The following is a 21,979-nucleotide window of genomic DNA, read 5'->3' as shown; positions in this document are numbered from 1 at the left end:
CTTTTTCATATTTATTTCATTAAATTATTAGTAATATCAATGCCTATTAAGTGGATAATTAATATTACTAAGCATTATCATATCTTACTATATAGTGTATAGCACATTTGAAATGAAAATGTTAAGATAAGAATGTGCATCAAAAAGCATTATTGCTCTGTTGTTGGGCTCTTCCATTTAGATCAGAGATGTCATACTGGATTTCTTCGAGGGCCGGATCAGCATTGTAGTTCTCCTCCGTAGGCCGGTGGGGAATGGAGGACAGATGCCTCCTGCAGCACCCTGCTGGCCAAACGGGGTGCAGGGGGTCTATGCGCAGCCCCCCTGCACCTCATTTTCACCCTCTATAGCCTCCTGCAGCACTCTGCTGGCCAGAAAACAGGCCGGAAAATGGCAGAGTGCTGCAGGAGGCCATGGAGGGTGAAAACTAGGCACGGGGTGGGACACACATGGCCCATTTTAGCTGCCAGAGGCACCACGGGCCAGTCCTTTAATATTTCCAGGCCGGCCCCATGGGCCAGATTTAAACACCCCACAGGCCAGATCTGGCCCACGAGCCTTGAGTTTGACACCCCTGATTTAGATAAAACAGAAAGAACCTATAATTCAGTAAATCAGTAATTAATATTGTTAATATTAACATAAAGTCAGTTGGCTAAATGGAACTTTCCTTGATGTTATAGAACTCACAGAATTGGAGAGATCTTTTCCTTCCTTCCTTCCTTCCTTCCTTCCTTCCTTCCTTCCTTCATCTTTAGGCAAGAACACCGTTTCAAATTTTCCCAAAGGTCACATTTCTTGCCATACCCAATTAAAATATTTCTGGGTGCAAAACTTAGGAAACCTTTTTCTCAAGAGAGGAGTTCCCAAAAGCATAAACAAAATTGAGTTAGGTGCATTATTGGTTGCCTCAGTATATGAAGGTTTTAGGTAGTCAATATATTATACCTTGGATTCTAAGAAAAGCTAAAGCCATTAGTGAGGGAGAATGAGACCCTTTATTTCATCAGTCTTCATCTTCTATCTATCTGTCTATCATCTATCTATGTTTACTTATTTGTTTGTTTGTTTGCTGCCCATCTCACTGTCAAATGACTCTGGGCAACTTACAACAATATAAAAACATGATATAAAACAATAAGAAAATTAAAAAATTAAAAGCATTCAATGTTAAGTATTAAAACATTAAAATTAAACATTTATTGATTTTATTGTAATTTCTTTGGTGATTGTTGTGAGCCAAAGTCACTGAGAGTTAAGTAGCATATAAATTTAATAAATTATCATTGTTATTGACTTCACAGTAGTAGTAACACACCCAAGCAGTTTGGAATAGGATACAGGGAATATTGTTTAGTTTACTTACTTAGGACGCTTTTTATTATTTAAATGAAGTTTCCATGAGAGAGAATACCAGTAGCATTTTATATAATGGCTAATTTTGAATTATGTTACATTTAAATAGAAAGGTTTTTTTTTATTTTTTTTTAAATTTATTAAATTTGTTTGCTGCATCTCTCCACAAGATTTTTATTTATTCAGTCAATCAATTTATATAGGTTAAGAAGTACTTACATTAGCCAGTAATTTATTTTTCATTCATCTCTGAATAGAGTAAATAGCTTTACCTGATTTTTTTCATTTTTCTCTTCAGTGGATATGGCATGATAACATGCAGTTCCTTCAGGATAAGAATATTTTTGAGCATACATATTTTGGGTAAGGTTTATATCAATTTATATTTTATTTAATAAATTCCAGGTTTTAAAAAGTGGGCGTAAAAACAAGTATTTGTGCATGTGTTTGTCCTAGATTTATGTGGCAGTTGTGTAGTAGCATCCCCAGCACATTACCAGATCCAAAAGCAGTTTCTCTGATGACAGCCAAGGTAGAGTATCTTACTGTCATATTACTTTCAAAACAAAACAAAACAGTGTTTTAGCTCTTGTTCAGGATAGTCTGTGACTATCAATTATTGTCTTACAGTTAAGCACTTCTTTTGTCCTTGAAACATTTATCCATTCAAAAGAAAAGGTATGTACCTGGATTTCCTATAACAGTGTATATTTCTAACATTGATTAAGATAAACAGTCTTTTGCTTCACTGACTGAAAAATAAAGCAAAAATTATAATGAAATTTCAGTTCGTTTCAAACTAGATTATTTCATAGTCTAAACGAACCTTTGAGCTAATACAGGTAGACCTTTCTTAGCATCTACTTTGTGTAACAACCATTTAAAGTTAGGAAGGTGTAGAAAAAAAAAGTTTGTGACCAAGATGTTTACATCTTGTAGTTATGATGGCACTGAATAAAGGGGGCTTACAACTGATTCTCAGAATTCTAGCTGTCATAGTGTCCCTGGTCACATGATTGTGTTCTGGGGTTTGGATACCTAGCTCATAATTACAACACCACAGTAATCCATGATCACTATTTGTAACCTTCATTACCAGTTTCCCACAAGCAAAGATTAAAGTCATTCACATAAGTCACTCACACTGCTTTTTCTTCTGAAGAGCCCCACTATGGTGTATGAGATCACAGGCATCTTGTAATGGTGGCTCATTGGTTAGAATGCAGTATTGCAGACTAATGCTCCCACTGCCAGGAGTTCAGTCATGACCAGTTCAAGATTGACTCAGCCTTCCATTCTTCCAAGATCAGTAAAATGAGGATCCAGATTGTTGAAGGCAATATGCTGACTCTGTAAACTGCTTACACAGAGGGCTATAAAGCACTCTGAAATAGTAGATAAGGCTAAATGCTAGTGCTAAGTGCTAGTTCGTAGTATACCCCCTGTATTCTCTGCATTGCCCACTCTTGGCCCTTGCTGGCCCACCGACGGCAACATCCATTCTCCCAAAGTTCTCACACACCAGCCTGTTTACCTAGGACTCTGATCACATGAAAGCTTCCCTTAATGGCCATGTGATCTCTTAAAATGGCAACTGGGACTGTCAGGATTGACATTGCTAAGCAATGTGATCATATGACATCACACTTTATGACTTTATTGCTTCGGCAATGGAAATTCTGGTCCCAAATTCCATTTTAACCCAAGAACTACCTGGCCAGTCAGGTAGTATACATTGTCCTATGCTTTACTCATTCCCCCACTCCCCATCACAGACTGGAATGATTGGAGATGAAGGAATTACAAGAGAGTAACCAGGCATATGATGGGGAATACACATTGACAAGAATTCATTGATGCCAGCTGTTTACTTACAGCTCTTGGGGTTGCTAGCCGCAAGTATGTTAGGCAGACAGCCAGTGTATTTGCCACTGTATACTTGTTTACTCTCTTGTAATTTTTTTCTCCAATCTCTCCAGTGCCTGACCTTTGTTTTTCTTCTCCTCACAGCCCCTACTACACTAGGTCAGGGGTGGGCAAATGTGGCTCTTTTACAGCCTGTGGACTTCAACTCCCAGAATTCCTGAGACAGCTGTCTCAGGAATTCTGGGAGTTGAAGTCCACAGGTTGTAAAAGAGCCACATTTGCCCATCCCTGCACTAGGTAATCAGTACATTGCCAGTACATTGTTCTGATGTGCATTCCTCATTGTATACCTGCTTACTCTCTTTTAATCTCTTCTCCAGTAAATATGAATACACACATTAATTCCATTCTAGCTAAATTATCTAGCACTGAGGTAAGCATTCCAAAAGGCAAAGGAATTGGAAAAAGCTGTAGTAAAAATGTAAGCCCAGTTGCAGTTAAGTGATAGATATTTAGTCATTTAGTTATTTATTGAAAACATTTATATAACTGCCCACCTGATAACAAATTCTGAGAGGCCCCCAATATTCCACTTAGCAACTGAGCTCCAGTCCCAATTGTGGATGCTAAACAAGGACTACCTGTATGGACAAATTTGATTTCCTTAGCCTAGGATAGGATATCTTAACTTTGACAAATTAACCATTATATAACATAAGATCTTATTATTCTTATTTTATTCTATAAATGTGATACAATATTATGTCATCTTTAAACCAGATGAGTTGACTATGTGTTTTATTAAACCTCAAAACCAAATCACTATCCATTTTGTGGGTCTGGGGAAGGTGGGAGGGTACTGCTGAAACCACTGCATCATACTTATTGCTTTTAATGTTATGTAACTGAAGAAAAAAATTATGTGCTTCAGTTTGAATGTTTACTTCCTTTAGCCCACAATGCTTCAGTGGATTGAACTGTTAACTAAGCAATTTAACAACAGCCAAGCTGCTTGTGAGGTAAGACAAAAATGAAGAATTCAGTGAAATACGCAAGTTAGCAAACCTTATCCTTTTTGTGTTTCGTAACTTAGGAAGGATAAATGTATGGATTTGGTAATGTGCTAAAGACATTATGCTGTATAAAATAAGAAAAAAGTGTTTCATAAAACCATGCCAGCTTTAGCTACAAATCTAGTTAAATAGAAGTTTTGTTTTCATTTTGTATGTAAGGTACTTATAATTGTCTATTTGTACACTGCCTAGATTAGTATGAGAGAGATGGGTGGTTTTTTAAAAATATGATATATAAAAATATAAACTTTGATCAGTTATTTTAATAGTAAATGTTTAGTTTTACTGGATTAAACATAGTGAACATGGTGAATGCAGAAAAAACTTGGTTTCCTAAATTAGTACAGCTGGTTTGTTCAAAATTTGAGAGCCCCATAATAATTGCCTTTTTATCTTTGTTGTGGAGCAAAAGCTTTCTGATACATGACTGCCTAAAAAGAAGGGAATTTTTTTCATTAATTCATAGGTAAGGCAGCCAACTATAACAGGGTGTTAAACTCGCGTCATCACATTGTTGTCACATGACGTATTACAACTTTTTCCCCTTTCACTAAAACGGGGGTGGGGATGGCCAATGTGTGATGCATCTGGCCCACAGGCCGCAAGTTTGGCACCCCTGAAATATAAGAACAATATTTTGATAAGCTTTCTATTTATTATATGTCATAATTCATCTAGCATCCCATTGTTAGTATCCTTCAATAATGTTATTTACAGTGCATTCAGAAAGTATTCAGGTCCCCTTCACTTTTTTCAATTTTGTTATGCTGCAGCCTAATTCTAAAGTTGTTGAAATTCATTTTTATCTCATTAATCTATACTCAGTACCCCATAATGACAAAATGAAAACAGAATTTTAGAAATGTCTATAAATTTATTAAAAAGAAAAAAACTGAAATATCACATTGTCATAAATATTCAGACCCTTCACTCAGAACTTTGTTGAAGCACCTTTGGCAGCAATTACTTGATTCTTTTTCGGTATGACTTGACAAGCTTTGCACACCTGATTGGGGGATTTTCTGCCATTCTTCCTTGCAAATCCTCTCAAGCTCAATCAGGTTGGATGGCGACGGTTAGAGGACAGCCACTTTCAGGTCCCTCCAGAGATGTTCAATAGGGTTCTAGTCAGGGCTGGGTCACTCTAGGACATTATCAGAGTTGTCCTTAAGCCACTCCTGTCTTGGCTGTGTGCTTCAGATCATTGTCATGTTTGGAAAGTGAATCTTTGACCCAATCTGAAGTCCTGAAAACTGCGGAACAGGTTTTCATTGAGGATATTCCTGTACTTTGCTCCATTCAGCTTTCCCTCAATCCTGACCAGTCTCTGCTGCTAAAAAAACACCCCCACAGCATGATGCTTCTACGACCGTGCTTCTCTGTTGGGATGATATGACTGGTGATGAGTTGTGCCTGATTTCCTCCAGACATAATGCTTAGAATTGAGGCCAAACAGTTCAGTCTTGTTTCATCAGACCAGAGAGTCTTATTCCTCACAGTCTGAGACCTTCAGGTGGTTTTTTTCAAACTCCTAGTGACTGTCATGTGTTTTGCACTGACGAGAGAGGCTTCTATCTAGCCACTCTGCCATGAAGCCCAGTGGAGGGCTGCAGTGATGGTTGTCCTTTTGGAATTCTGTCCAATCTCCACACAGAATCTTTGGAGCTCAGTCAAAGTGACCCACGGGTTCTTGGTTACCTCTCTTACTAAGGCCCTTCTTCCCTGATTGCTCAGTTTGACTGGCATTCAGCTCTTGGAATAGTCCTGTTGTGCCAAACTTCTTCCATTTGAGAATTATGGAGGCCACTGTGCTCTTAGGAACCTTCAGTACAGCAGAAATTTTATTGTAGCCTTCCCCAGATCTGTGCCTTGCAGTAATCCTGTTTCTGAACTCTGCAGGCAATTCCTCATGGCTTTTGCTCTGCTACAATATGCATTGTCAGCTGTGAGACCTTCTATAGAGAGGTGTGTGCCTTTCCAAATCATGTCCAAACAATTTAATTTACCACAGGTTGACTCCAATCAAGGTGTAGAAAAATGTCAGCAACAATCAAGAGAAATGGGAGGCACCAGAGCTAAATTTCAAATGTTGTTGCAAAGGCTCTGAATATTTATGTCAATATGATATTTCAGTTTTTTTCTTTTTAATATAAATTTACAGACATTTCTGAACTTCTATTTTCACTTGGTCACTCTGGGGTACTCAGTGTAGATTAATGAGAAAAAATGAATTTCAACAACTGTAGAATCAGGCTGCAGCATAACAAAATTGACAAAAGTGAAGGGTCTGAATACTTTCTGAATACACTGTAGGTGGCGTGAACTTAGAAAGTAGGACAACTATCACCCTTGGCCTTCATTTTTTCAAACAGCTGTGAAAAATTGTTTTTTTTCCTCCTTCCCAACTATGCAGATATTTACTGGAATACTTTTGGAGTTCTACTTAAGTTGTTTAAGCAATGATAATAAAATATGCTATGAATGTGTAGTAGAATAGAAAATGCTTTCATTATTAAGGAATATATGCTAAAATGTTACATATATATTTTTTCTCAGTGGTTTCTTGATCGTATGGCTGATGATGACTGGTGGCCTATGCAGATTTTAATTAAATGCCCCAATCAGATTGTAAGACAGGTAAGATAAAGCATAGTATGTGTCATTTGAAATGTTATTGCTTAGGGTTAGTTTCTTAAATTCACAGTATGAATTTTAACCATAAAACTCAACATGTTAGGTTGAATTGCTCTGGATACTATTACATATATTTGAGGTTTACTTCACATTCTTTGAGGCCTTCGGATGAAAAACATTATGGCAGTTTTTAGAAGGATTTCTGATAAACAATATAACAAAGTCTAAGTGTACGTGTGGACCTTGAAATTTAGTCTGCACACCAAAACAGATTCCAAATATTTTTAGGTGCGTTTTTATTTGAATAAGAGGCCCCATTACACATTACAAATAGCTTATGTCTAATTTAATTTAATTTAAAAACCTGAACTTCTCTCCCAGTAGTGTTTTGCCATTCAACCAGAGGAGCTGCTACCTGAAGAATGAGGCCAAAGGCAATTTTGTATATGGAAATGCTGCCTCAATTTGGATTGTTGCAAATGCAATACCTCAGAAGTTATACTAAGGTCTTCTATGCAGTTCTAATAGTTTTTTGTGCTGTTTCTGCAAAAAAAAAAAAAAAAAGCAAATACAGTCTTGGGCTGCACGAATTGAAGTATAGGTCCAAGACCAAAGGAAGTCATAATTCTTTTCTATATTGCCTTGGCCATATTCTTTTATAAAGGATATTGAAAAACTGGAATGTATGTAAAAGACAGCAGTCAAGATGATAAAGGGCTTAAAAAACTTGAGAAATGTTTGGAGGGGTTGGGTTTGTGTAGGCTGTAAGAACACAGGATAGTTGTCTTCAAATATCTGAAAAGCCATCACAAAGAAGACAATGTGATATTTTTCAGAGTTATTTCTGAAGACAATATAAAAACCAATGTGTTTAAATTAAATGGAAATAAATTATGTTTGGCCATCAGGAGAAATATTCTAATAAAAGCTGTTCCACAAAGCAACTGACTGTTAAAATGAGTCTCTGCATGGCTGTTTGTCAAGAATGCTACAATAATAAATTCCTTCATTGAGCAAGGGGCTGAACAAGTGTATATTGAAAGTCTTTTCTAATCTTCTATGATTAAATGATTTAAGATATAGTCTGTATAAAATAGTATTAATTGTGTAACATGAAGGCAAAATATCACTAATTCAATTATGAACTTTTCAACCAAATAATCCATGATCACTTTGTTTCTAAAGCTTTGTGAAAGCAATTATTTCTGTGACCCCAAGTAACCTTAAAGCTTATGACTTTACAGATGTTTCAGCGTTTGTGCATTCATGTGATTCAGCGGCTAAGGCCAGTCCATGCTCATCTCTACCTACAGCCAGGACTAGAAGACTGGTACATTTTCTTAAAACAATTCCATCTATTTCAAATATTTGTTTCGTAACACTAATTTTATCATATGTCAGTATTATACAAGTATACAAGTATATTGGGGGACATTTACATTGGTCTTTTATATCAGATAACATTTTATGTTACACTGTGATCAGAAAATAAATAGCAGTACAGTAAATTATAAACAATTTACCTTGGAGGATTATGGCATGCCTTTTCAATGTTACTATAGTTTTCAGTTCATGTAACTAAAAAGAATTTATTCATGGAGGTATAACCACAGCATGTACTGTATAGTAAAGTAAACACTGTTAACCATTTCACATGCTATCCTAAGTATAGTGCACTTTGCATAATGTAGGAAGTTGGAACAACTTTTCAGATTGATTTTGGATCATTTTGCCTTCAGTGACTTCAATATACACTGATGAACAATGAAATGTATTTTCAGTTCAGATGACATGGATGGTCCTGTGGAAGATATTGGTAGTCGCTCATGTGTGACTCGTTTTGTGAAGACACTGTTGTCAATTATGGAACATGGTGTTAAACCTCACAGTAAACATCTCACAGAATACTTTGCCTTTCTTTATGAATTTGCCAAAATGGGAGAAGAGGAGGTGAGTGACATGAATTCTGCTGTTATATTTATTATTAGTTTGTGTGCCGTTAACATTTTTGTTATTTAATCTTTGTGTTTCTATGTTTATTACAAAAATCAATTTAGAGAGGAAGGAAGAATATAAACAGTTGTTATATTTTATATTCAATTATTTCCAGAGCCAGTTTTTGCTTTCTCTGCAAGCAATTTCAACAATGGTTCATTTCTATATGGGAACTAAAGGTCCTGAAAATGTAAGTCTGGAGTAATTTTTTATAGCCTAATTTCTCATTGGCACTTTAGTGGATAAGACCCAGTGTTTCAAGGAGGTGTTTCACGACTACTCTCACCTTTACTCTGTAAAAATTTGTCTTTAACAAATTTATCATGATCTCCACTCCACTTCTAAGTTTTTCCAAACAGATTATCTCTATTGTATTATCCTTAGTAGATCTTTATTCTACATTTTGATTATGAATCTAGATTTGAGATAATGTATTGCACTTCTAAAGCTTAACATGGTTAAACACTCACAAAGAGAGAGAGGAAGGGGGAGAGAAACGGGGAGAGTAATGTTATTGCTCCTTTAGTAAAATAAGTCCTTTTGCAGAGATTTGTAGTATGAGAGAGAGATGGAGATGATGATGATTTGCTTTTTTTTTTTTTTTTTGTCAGCCCCAAGTTGAGGTACTATCAGAAGAAGAAGGAGAAGAGGAGGAGGAGGAGGAAGACATTCTTTCTTTAGCAGAAGAAAAATATAGGCCTGCTGCACTTGAAAAGATGATTGCTCTGATAGCTCTTTTGGTAGAACAGTCTCGATCAGAGAGGTGAGGAGTATATTCACATATATCAGATTGTTTATGTATTGCATTTATTCATCTGTTTTTAATGGATTTTATTAAAAATTTGATAAAGAACACCAAAAACTAACACAAAGTAATAAAGAGTAAAAGGAACAAGAAAACCTGCAAAAAAACCTATTCTGGTTTTTAACACTTTTTATATTATTTGACAGCATAAACCTATCTAGAAAATTTAAAATCAGGGGCTTTATGTGATTGGCTTAAGATTTTATATATATCGTATATTTTTTGCCTATAAGGCAAGAATTTCAGGTGCCAAAATATATCCAAACTTAGGTTCAGCTTATTCATGAAAATATATATCAATACTTCTTATAAGTACCTATATATCCTTTATACACTCATAGATAAACCCATGTGTTGTTAAGCTGGCACACTTTTTATAGTATTCTGATGTAAAATTTGAGGGTTGGTTCAACAATAGATGGGCTTATACATGAGTATATATGTATATGCCCACATTCCTTTGAGATATTGAGATAATATCACATTGGACATCTCTTAACATTTTTCCTTTATTAGGTTTGTTTATAGTGATGAAAAAGTAGAATACAGTCTCAAAGTGGTAAAGATTATTTGATAGTGCATGCCTGAACCAGTGCAAAATCAGAGTTTTTAGTAATTGTATACGTGCTAAGTAGGCAGGGCCTCAGATTGCTAGCATGTCTTATGTTTCATATGCAAAAGATCTCAGGTTCAATTCCTGCCATCTCCAAGTAAAGTGGTGAAAGACTTCGATCAAAAATCTCAGAGATCTACTGCCAGTCATTATTAACTAAGGAAGCAAAAATCTGACCCATTAAATTGTGCCATCTGGCCATCACCAGAATCAGTTTTTTCTATCAGATGGCTAAGGCGCCTAGAAAAGCTACATGTTTGTTAGAAGATGTTATAAAGGGGCATGATATCACCCAATTCACAGGAGTGATTCTGAGGAGTGTTCTGACTTTAGGGTAATTTTTCCCCCTGGAAAAAAGTCCTAAGCTATACAAAATAGACACAATGGTTTACTGTATATTATCAAATATTCTTCCTCATTTATATCAATATTATCTGAACGAGCAGTAGAACTGCTAATCATTCATCAGTCAACGTTCTAAATTGAAGCTGTCAGCCATATATATAATAAAATATAATAAATAAATATAATAAATAAATATATAAAACGTTCAAAGGGCGAAAACAGTTGCTTGATTGTAACCCACATTTTGCATATTTTTGCCATTAAAATCAATTCACATTGGTTTTTTCCCCTGGTTTTGGGTCCAGAACTGTGAAATGAAAAGTCCTCTTTCTTTGTTTGTTCCCTGTTCCTACCAGCATTTGTTAGCTGGCTGATTTCCTAAAAGTGTGGTTTTGCATGGACTACTCCAAGAAAATTCAAGAAAGCGATTTTGTTTTTACTAATTGGTTGATTAATGAAATAAATTGATCCATTTTTTATATGTGTTTTAGGCATTTGACTTTATCCCAAAATGATATGGCAGCATTAACTGGAGGCAAGGTAATAACTGGACATGAAAAACAACAAGAGTTTTAAAACATGTTCTTTTAAAATATCTGCTACAGTAACCCATTGAATTTGTTCCAGGGTTTTCCTTTCTTATTCCAACATATTCGAGATGGAATCAATATTAGGCAGACCTGCAATCTTATTTTCAGTCTTTGTCGATATAACAACAGACTTGCAGAACATGTAAGTTACTAGCTGTTATTAGTTATACCATCTGAGAGCCTAACTGGAATGCTTTCATTAGAGTTGCATATGATGAAAGGATTTCTTCCTCTCTTACAGATCGTATCCATGCTTTTCACATCTATAGCCAAGTTGACTCCTGAGGTATGGTCTAAAAGTACAGTATTTTGCTACCATATATTATATTGTTTGATGGTCATATTCAACATTTTTAAAGTTGTTATTTGTCCCCAATATAATAATCCTGTAGTGAAATATGATCCTGCATTGTTTTATCCTCCCACTGCGCTATACCTGCACTTTCCTCTGGCACAATACACAAAGCTGGTGCCTTTACACTGAGTCAATTATTCTTTTACTCCACTAAGAAATCAGATAAGCATCCTGCCTTGGCACCACACAATTCAATCTGTGGCTCTGGCCAAATAGAAAGGGGTACAAGCATTAAGGTTACAGAACTGCATGACAGATACTAGTTCAGCAGTCCTTAAATAGCACCCTATATTCAGCCTTATGAATAGGTCATATTTATGCCAAAATTGGTCTTATTTATTTATTTATTTAATCATATTTATGCATACATATTGAAATGTCAAATTGGTTCACAACCTTTTAAGCACCAGTCTACAACTATTCATTAGCGTCAGTGAAAATCTATTTCTGAATTTTAATTGGATTTCAGTAATAAACTCTCCCCTCCCTCCTTGCTTAGAGATCATATGATTTTGGTTTTTGTCTAAACTTGACATTACTAGATTCCACCTTATTTCTTTTCCTAGTCAGAATTAAGCTCTGGTACTCAACTCACTTCTTGTCTTACTCTAAATATTAAGTACTTTTGCTTGCTTCTACTTGTCTTGATTTATAATGTCTCTTAAAATTATAAACTTCCATTCTTTATCATTAGTATTTCTGTTTGAGTCCTTGTTTCTTTACTAGCTTTCTACATGCTTCCTTATGATTTTTAGCACACCTTACCTATATTTTGAAAGAAGCAAATAGCTCCAACTGCTAAAGAGATTCTCTGCAAGGAGTAATGCCGTAGTTTTTCTTATACAGCAGAAACTGAAATTCTTTCACATGCTATAAAAACCTGTCCAATGCTGCTTTCCACAGCTTTACACTGCAGCATGGATGTCTCTGTTTTATGAACTATTTTCCTCATGGCAATGTAATAGTACTTTTATTTCTGTTTTAGTTTTTTTTTTTCAAAAAGAGATTGTCCCCTGGCCAAAGGATGCCTGGTGGATTACCAGTTCTGACCTTTCAAATGTTAAGAAGTTAGCATTTCTCATAGTACTAAAATACATGGAGCTATATAGAGATATGGAACAGTGCTGTTTCTGACAAGAAAGCATGCCCATAAATGAAAGCAGGCTCAAGCTTTCTTCAAACAATGAGAGAAATTGTTAAATGTTTTCAGGTTTCTTTTTGTTTCTGTTTGACTAATCTCTTCTAATAAATCTATGTTCCATGATTCCCATTGTTTAATTTAGTTAGCAGTGATGGGAGGCTTTATCAGTTTGTTTTTCACCAAGCTAAGAGCAGATTATCTCATAAATATGGCATGGATTCATTGCCATCTTCTTCTTTTTTTTTCTTCCTCCTTCCATGACCAAAAGAGAAGGGAGAAAATTCCAGAATAGAAACACTTTAATTCCATTTCTACCCTTGATTAAGATATTGTGTATGTCTAAGCATTGTATTCTTCACAACAGTAGCTTGGTAATCTCGCATTTTCCATATAATTGCGTTGTGGAGCTTGTGGCTTTTTGGTCTGTTTGGACTATAGCAGCTGCTCCTAATCTAGGCTCAACTTCATGGCCATCTACTCTTTTTGGCAGAATATTCTTGTTGCAACAAAAGGCGAATGTTAGGCCAATCCCCTTAATCCAAAAGAAAGATAACAGACAACTAGATATTACTATTACTTCTTCGGAATCAGCAAGAGTGAGCAACTGTTGAAGAAAGTTTTTATAGAGAGCTTCAGTCAAGATCTTGTGAAAAGTTACAAGTTACAGGTCTTAATAGCTTAGTCATAATTCAAAATGCAAAGAATTACTTTAAGATAACCTAGGTTCCTTTGTTTAATTTATATGATTGTCTTGCATGCTTCTCTTCAGTACTTGACTATGTTGCTATTCAGAGAACAAATGTGGTATGCTGATTAAGATGCTTGACTATGACTGGGATAACCCAGTTCAAATTAAACCCATTAAAAATCACTGGATAACTTGGCTCAAGCTTTCTGTTGCATCAGCTTCTCACAGGATAATTGAGGGATGAATGAAGGGAAATCTATATGTATGCAGCATTGAACTAATGGAGAAAAATGGGATATAAATGTAGCACATTAATAATACTACAAATGTGCCATGCAATATGTTGCATGGATAATTCCAGCATTCTATTTATTCTGCATTTTATAAGTCCAATAAACTCCAGTTCAAAAGATCAGGTAGTTGATAAAAGATATATAGTTCTCTGTGAGGGGGCTCACCATTTAAAGATGCTGAGCTTGTCAGCTGGAAAGTGACAGCCCGGGTTCAAGACCCAAGCTCTACACAATGAGGTGAACTTCCATTACTTGCCCCAGCTCCAGTCCATTTAGCAGTTCGAAAGCATGCAAATAAAGAAGATTAATAGGTACCACTTCACTGGGAAGGTAACAGCGTTCCATGCACCTTTGGTGGCCACATGACCTTGGAAATTGTCTTTGGACAAAGTTGGCTCCCTCGGCCAAGAAATAGAGATTTATTTATTTATTTATTTATTTATTTATTTATTTATTTATTTATTTATTTATTTATTTATTTATTTATTTATTTATTTATTTATTTATCAAATTTCTATACCGCCCTACTCCCAGAGGACTCAGGGCGGTGAACAGCCAAGATAAAATACAGATAATACAAACATTAAAAGTCCATTAAAATTATTAAATATTTTGGCCGAAAAACAAATTTAAAACACCCAATTTATAAAACAAATTAAACGATTTAAAAATTTAAAAGGGAGAGTTAGGCCAGGCCAGCCTGCTGAAATAAAAATGTTTTGAGAGCATGACGAAACGTGCACAGATCCAGGATCCTCTGTATCTCTGGGGGGAGCTCGTTCCAGATGGTAGGTGCCCCCACAGAGAAGGCTCTCCCCCTGGGGCCGCCAGTCGACACTGTTTGGCCGACGGCACCCTGAGAAGCCCCTCTCTATGGGAGCGTACTGGTCGGTGAGAGGCTATTGGTAGCAGAAGGCGGTCTCGTAAATACCCCGGTCCGATGCCATGGAGCACTCTAAAGATGGTAACCAAAACCTTGAAGCGCACCCGGAAGACCACCGGGAGCCAGTGCAACTCGCGCAGGAGGGGGGGTCACATGGGAGCGCCACGCCGCTCCCATAACCACCCGCGCGGCCGCATTCTGGACCAGCTGGAGCCTCCGGGTGCTCCTCAAGGGGAGCCCCATGTAGAGACCATTGCAGTAGTCCAGGCGGGAAGTAACGAGAGCATGAGTGACCGTATTTAACGAGTCCCGATCCAGAAAGGGATGCAACTGGCGAATCAGGCGGACCTGATAAAAAGTCCCCCTGGCCACGGCCGTCAAGTGCTCTTCCAAAGACAGCCATGAGTCCAGGAGGACACCCAAGTTGTGTGCCCTCTCCGTGGGGGCCAATGACTCGCCCCCAATAGTGATGGCACCAACTGACTATATCGTGATGTCGGAAACCACAGCCACTCGGTCTTGGATGGGTTGAGCCTGAGTCTGTTTCTCCCCATCCAGATCCTCACAGCCTCCAGGCACCGGGACATCACTTCAAGGGCATCATTGGGGTGGTCCGGGGTGGAGATGTACAGCTGAGTGTCGTCAGGTACTGATGGTACTTCACCCCAAAACCACGGATGATCTCACCCAGCGGCTTCACATAAATGTTGAACAGAAGGGGCGAGAGGACCGACCCTTGTGGCACCCCACATACAAGGGGCCTCGGGGTCGACCTCTGCCCCCCTGTCAACACGGACTGCGACTGGTCAGAGAGAAAGGAGGAGAACCACCGTAGGACGGTGCCCCCCACCCCTAACTCCTAGCCGGTGCAGCATGATACCATGGTCAATGGTATCAAAAGCCGCTGAGAGGTCTAATAGGACTAGGACAGAGGAACAACCCCTGTCCCGAGCCCTCCAGAGATCATCAACCAACACGACCAATGCCGTTTCCGTGCTGTACCCAGGCCTGAAGCCCGACTGGAACGGATCCAGATACGACGATTCATCCAGGTACTGAGGGAGCTGTCGCGCTACCACACTCTCAACAACCTTCGCAGCGAAGCGAAGGTTGGAGACTGGACGGTAATTTGCCAACACTGCCGGGCCCAGGGAAGGCTTCTTGAGGAGAGGCTTCACCACCGCCTCTTTCAAGGTGGTGGGGAAGACACCCTCACTCAGAGAAGCATTTATAATCCCCTGGAGCCAGCCTTGTGTAACCTCCCGAGAGGCCAGCACCAGCCAGGAGGGACACGAGTCCAGTAAACATGTGGCTGCGCTCAGTCTGCCCAGTATCCTGTCCACGTCTTCTGGCGTCACAGAATCAAACTCTGAACACTGTGCCCTAGATTCAGACACAACTGACAGAGAAACATTTACCTTTTTGTCCTCTGTATGAAGCCCTGTAGTTCCATAGCCAGTCAGAGTGGATACTAGCCAGAATTAACAAATATATTGTTATAAGAAAATGTTCAAAGGCCAGAGTTTTATTACATCAAGAAATAGAATCAGGGTATGAGCAGCTATTGAATATGCTTTTTCTTCTGTATAAGAAATGGTTGCCTTGAAGTGGATTCAGTCTTTAGGATCTACCAGACTCTTCTATGATCTTCCTTTCCTTATAGCACTTTTTGGCTTTTTCATCAGAATGCCAGTTCAAAATTATCTGTTGCCTATGATTATCTTCAGTAACATCAACTGAAAAGATAAATAGTCACAAAGGGAGTCATTGGTATATATGTGTATTTAGAATATGTATTTAAATGGGCATAAGTAAATCTTTGAATAAAATCAGTTATGACTTGCAATATTTAAAAAAAACACTACAGATTCCTTATATGATATATATAAGTTTTTTTTCTTCTTGTTTTCAACTTCAGGCAGCCAATCCTTTTTTCAAGTTATTAACTATGCTTATGGAATTTGCTGGTGGACCTCCAGGAATGCCACCATTTGCATCATATATTCTCCAAAGGATATGGGAGGTAAATGATGCCTATATTAAATACACTCAAAAGATTTGTCATATCTCTATCATATTGAGAGAAAATAACCAGTATAATGTCTATGCTCTAAAGATTATTAGACTAAATTTTTACACTCCTAGACTGGAAATAAGAGTTATTGTCTGGCAGAGAATATAGTACCTTTGGCAGCCTTTTTGCCACAGTTAGTAAATAAAACTAGTAAAACAGTACTCCCCAACCTTTCTGGCTCCACAGACCAGTGGCCGGGGGATAGTATTGTACATGTTTGCCTTCTGCTTTGTGGCTAAGTTCCCTGCCAGTCCACAGACTGAGGGTTGGGGTCAGGGGTGGGTTCTACTTACCTTTACTACCAGTTCGCAATGGGGGCGCGTGCGCATGCATGCACAAAAGCGTTCTGATGACGTCGGGGTCAGTGGGCAGAGCCTCCCACCGGTTTTACTACCGGTTCTATAGAACCAGTGCGAACCGGGGGCAACCCACCACTGGTTGGGGACCCTGCCTGTTTACTAACTCAGCTGTTGATATATAGAGTGCTATCCAATAGTCTTGTTTTTGTTTTATGTTTCATGATGTTTGTCCATTTTCCCAATATTTGTAGGTGATTGAGTACAACCCATCTCAATGTCTGGATTGGCTAGCAGTGCAGACACCACGAAATAAGCTTGCCCACAGTTGGGTCCTGCAGAATATGGAAAACTGGGTAGAACGCTTTCTTTTGGCTCATAACTATCCTAGAGTGAGAACCTGTAAGTTGCTAAGCAGAAAATAATTGGCTTCTTCTTACTTTCCGATAAATAAGTTCATTGTTTATGTGTAAAAATGTGGACATTTTATTTTATTTATGTATTTCCTAATATTATGATAAACAACATTTAAAAGAAAATGAGTGAAATATTTCCAAATATTCATTTCAATATTCAGTATTACCTGCAACAATTTAGAAAGAAAGGAACTGTTTGTTTTTGTGAACAATTTTTTTAATGTTTTTGTGAACAAATTTTAAACAAAAAAACAAATTTTATTTTAAAGTGAATGTGCGCAGCCAAAAAGTCTAGCTGCTTTATTTACCTGTGTATTTATTCTTTTGCAGCTGCAGCCTATCTTCTTGTCTCTCTTATTCCAAGCAATTCATTCCGACAAATGTTCCGATCTACCCGCTCACTCCATATCCCTACTCGAGATCTTCCCCTTAGTCCAGATACTACAGTTGTTCTTCATCAAGTTTATAATGTGTTGCTTGGACTGCTCTCAAGAGCTAAGCTTTATGTTGATGCTGCTGTGCATGGAACTACAAAACTGGTACCCTACTTCAGTTTTATGACTTACTGCTTGATCTCCAAAACAGAAAAACTAATGTTTTCTACTTATTTCATGGATTTGTGGAACCTCTTTCAGCCTAAACTTTCTGAGCCTGCTATTGCTACCAACCATAATAAGCAGGCCCTGCTCTCTTTCTGGTACAATGTCTGCGTTGACTGCCCTGAGAACGTGCGCCTTATTGTGCAGAATCCAGTGGTGACCAAGAACATTGCCTTCAATTACATCCTAGCAGATCACGATGACCAGGATGTGGTGCTTTTTAACCGTGGGATGCTACCTGCCTACTATGGCATTCTGCGGCTATGCTGTGAACAATCCCCCGCATTTACCAGACAGTTGGCTTCTCATCAAAATATCCAGTGGGCATTCAAGAATCTCACACCACATGCCAGCCAATATCCTGGGGTAAGTCAAATTCATACAGAGTGAAAGGCAGAAAGAGATTTTTCAGAGAACAGCATTAAAAGAAAAGCATTTTCAGAGAACAGCAGCAGTTTATGGAAGGACCATTTTTAGGCGGTAGGTGATTGGGAGTATTCACATGAATGAAATGTAAGAAAATAAAACTGTATCTCTTTGCCAGATCAGTTGATAATAGCGAAAATATATTCGGCTCTAATTTAAGCTCAGAAAATTATCAGAAGATCGGCTTAATGGAATTGTGACACTGCTTTCATCCAGTTTACCAGCAGTTCTGTCATTGTCTGATGGCAACTATGGTACAATTAATTTTGTGCCATACTTTTTCTTTATTGCCCCACCATCTTAGTAGAATTGTCAGTTTTTGGGGAGTTCCTTTACAACTGAGATCACTGCCATTCTCCCTTCCTAATGCAGAAGATATGACTGCTGTGAAGGAGGTGAAATATATCTTGAGTTCAAGAAGCAAAACAATTCTTTGCTCTTTTAATAGGAAGAATGGTATAGAAATAAAATAGCTCTTTTATACTAAATATATAAGAAATCCTTATGATATATAAATATATGAGACAGACAGACAAGAGAGAGAAAGAGAGATGATATAAGGGAGGGGTGCTCAGATGGCTCAGCAGTTAAAAGATGCTGAGCTCATCAGCTGCAGAGTGACAGCCCTGGTTCCAGACCTGAGCTCCGCTCAATGGGCTGATCTCCTGTTACTTGCCTCAGCTCCTGCCCACCTAGCAGTTCAAAAGCATGCAAATGCAAGTAGATTAATAGGTGCAAAGGTAACAGTGTTCCATGCCCCTTTGGCATATAACCATGCTGGCTACATGACCACAGAAATTGTCTTTGGACAACATTCTCTCTCAGCCTAGAAATGGAGATGAGCACCATGCCCTAGAGTTGGACACAACTGACAGGGAAACCTTTACATATGATATATAAAATATATACTAAATCCAGTTTTCAGTAATAAACCAGCATAGAGTAAAACCTGGAATTAAGGAACCCCATTTAGTAGATTAAGAATACAGTTGACCAGATTTTCACCCAGATGTGCCCCTGAATTAGTAAGTCAAGAATTCAGATGAAGCAATTACATTTATGTTAATCATATTTTTTATGTGATTTGCAATTTATTTTTTTTTTAATTTGATTTATATGCCGCCCTTCTCCGAAGACTCAGGGCGGCTTACAATGTGCTCAGCAATAGCCTTCATCCTTTTGTATATTTATACAAAGTCAGCTTATTGCCCCCACAAACTGGGTCCTCATTTCACCTACCTTAGAAAGGATGGAAGGCTGAGTCAACCTTGAGCCTTGGCGAGATTCGAACCCTGCAGTAATTGCAGGCAGCTGGTCTTAAGCAGCTTAATAACAGGGTGCCTTAAACCCTTGTACTACCAAGGCTCTTTATGTAACTAACATACCATCATTTAATGAGTCTTCAGGAGCAGTGGACATCTTCCCGAACTGGTCCATTTAAATGAAGATTCCCTGTGTTTATTTGTATTAGTTTGGTCCATTTTTCTTTCAGTTTTAAACATAGTTCAAGTTGCAGAGCTGGAAAAGGAAGTATTCTAGAAAAAAGTAAAAGCTTGAGAGCATGTAAAACCAAGAGTGCATTTTTTTTAAAAAAAAATGGCAGTATAATATGAATACCTTTGGTATACTGGTTGTCTTTTTAAAGCATTTACCTTATTATAAACAACAACTGGAATTTGGGTTTGTTTGTTTTTTCCAATAAGCCTCATGATATTTCTTCTCTTTATTTAGGCAGTGGAAGAACTATTTAATCTCATGCAACTCTTTGTAGCTCAAAGGCCTGATATGAGAGAGGAAGAACTGGAAGACATTAAGCAATTTAAAAAAACGACTATAAGCTGTTACCTTCGCTGCTTAGATGGACGGTCATGCTGGACTACTTTAATAAGGTATTTCATGTTTGGTGTGTTGATCTAGAATAAAAGTTAGAGTTTAGAGAGTGATTTTAGTGCTTTTCCATGCCTTTTTTTTCTTGCAGTATGCTTTGTTGTTGTTGTTCAGTCACTAAGTCATGTCTGACTCTTCACCACCACATGGACTATAGCACACTGGGCTCCTGTGTCCTCCACTGTCTCCTGGCTTTTGCCCAAGTTCATATTCATTGCGTTGATGACACTATCTAACCATCTCATTTTCTGCCGTCCCCTTCTCCTTTTGCCTTCAATCTTTCCCAACATCAAGATCTTTTCCAATTAGTCCTCTCTTCTCATTAGGTGGCCGAAGAATTTTAACTTCTGTATCTTCTGTGTCCTTCCAAAGAAGGGACACAGGGTTGATTTCTTTTAGGATTGTCTGATATGATCTCCTTGCAGTCCAAGGAACAAGTCTTGTCTAGCACCACAATTTGAAAGCATCAGTTCTTTGGCACTCAGCCTTCCTTTTGGCCCAACTCTCACAGCAATACATTACTAATAGGAAAACCATAGCTTTGTCTATACCCGTGTGTGCATGTGCAGATGGTGCGGTTGCGCATGCAGCATGGGAGGAGCTGCGTGTTACCACGGATGGCACGTGCAGGGCACGAAGCGTGTTCCTGTTCAGCACTCAATCAATAAAAGGTTTGCCACCACTGGTCTATACAGACCTTTGTCGGCAAGGTGATATCTCTACTTAAATGTCTTAATTTCATGACTGCAGACAATGTTGGCAGTGGTCTTGGAGCCCAAGAAAATAAAATCTGTCACTGCTTTCATTTTTCCCTGTTCTATTTGCCAGAAAATGATAGGTCCAAACACCATAATCTTAGTTTTTTTTAATGTTGAGTTTCAAGCCAAGTTTTGCACTCTCCTCTTTCACCCTCATCAAGAGGCTCTTTAGTTCCACTTCACTTTCTGCCATGAGGATGGATATCATCTGCATATCTAAGGTTGTTGATATTTCTCCTAGCAAACTTAATTTTGGCTTGTGATTCATCCAGCCCTTTATTTTATATGTTGCACTATAAGTTAATTAAGCAGGGTGACAATATACAGCCTTGTTGTATTCCTTCCCTATTTTGAATCAACCAGTTGTTTCTTGTTTGGTTCTAACTGTTGCTTCTTGGCGCATGTACAGATTTCCCAAGAGACAGGTAAGGTGGTCTGGTACTCCCATTTCTTTAAGAACTTGCCACAGTTTATTGTGATTCACACAGTCAAAGGCTTTAGCATAGTCAATGAAGCAGAAGTAATCCAGCAAATGTTGGCAGTTTAATCTCTAATTCCTCTTCACTTCAAAACCCAGTTGGTACTTCTGTTCTCAGTTCACATACTGATGAAGTCTACCATGTAGGATTTTGAGTGTAACCTTACTGAAATGAGCACAATTGTATGGTAGTATGAGCATTCGTTGGCATTGCCTTTGTTTGGGATTGAAATGTAAACTGAGCCTTTCCTATCCTGTGGCCATTGTAAAGTTTTCCAAATTTGCTGGCACATTGTGTGCACCTTCACTAGTTTTGTTGTTAGCAATGCTTCCTAAGGCCCACTTGACTTTGCACATCTTTGCAAGATGTCTGGCTCGAAGTCGGCGATCACACCATCATTGTTATTA

The 21,979-nt window shown here is 38.0% G+C and overlaps 1 protein-coding gene across 2 annotated transcripts in view; it reads left to right on the top strand.

The window, feature by feature from the left end:
- Window positions 1–21,979, top strand: part of USP34 (ubiquitin specific peptidase 34) — a 153,680-nt gene that overhangs the window by 116,890 nt on the left and 14,811 nt on the right. For both annotated transcript variants that reach the window (XM_060692619.2, XM_034427298.3), the window contains exons 54-69: window positions 1,655–1,719; window positions 1,813–1,888; window positions 1,987–2,034; window positions 4,176–4,241; window positions 6,852–6,932; window positions 8,174–8,259; window positions 8,711–8,879; window positions 9,040–9,114; window positions 9,536–9,687; window positions 11,179–11,227; window positions 11,315–11,419; window positions 11,519–11,563; window positions 16,556–16,660; window positions 17,262–17,409; window positions 17,754–18,388; window positions 20,180–20,337. In XM_060692619.2, coding sequence (XP_060548602.1) covers window positions 1,655–1,719; window positions 1,813–1,888; window positions 1,987–2,034; window positions 4,176–4,241; window positions 6,852–6,932; window positions 8,174–8,259; window positions 8,711–8,879; window positions 9,040–9,114; window positions 9,536–9,687; window positions 11,179–11,227; window positions 11,315–11,419; window positions 11,519–11,563; window positions 16,556–16,660; window positions 17,262–17,409; window positions 17,754–18,388; window positions 20,180–20,337 — 2,063 coding nt within the window. The remainder of the gene's footprint in view (window positions 1–1,654; window positions 1,720–1,812; window positions 1,889–1,986; window positions 2,035–4,175; window positions 4,242–6,851; window positions 6,933–8,173; window positions 8,260–8,710; window positions 8,880–9,039; window positions 9,115–9,535; window positions 9,688–11,178; window positions 11,228–11,314; window positions 11,420–11,518; window positions 11,564–16,555; window positions 16,661–17,261; window positions 17,410–17,753; window positions 18,389–20,179; window positions 20,338–21,979) is intronic.

The sequence above is a fragment of the Pantherophis guttatus genome, chromosome 1 (genome assembly GCF_059756535.1).
Source record: "Pantherophis guttatus breed Tessera chromosome 1, ASM5975653v1, whole genome shotgun sequence".
NCBI lineage: Eukaryota > Metazoa > Chordata > Lepidosauria > Squamata > Colubridae > Pantherophis > Pantherophis guttatus.
This window is presented reverse-complemented; position numbering and strand designations above follow the sequence as displayed.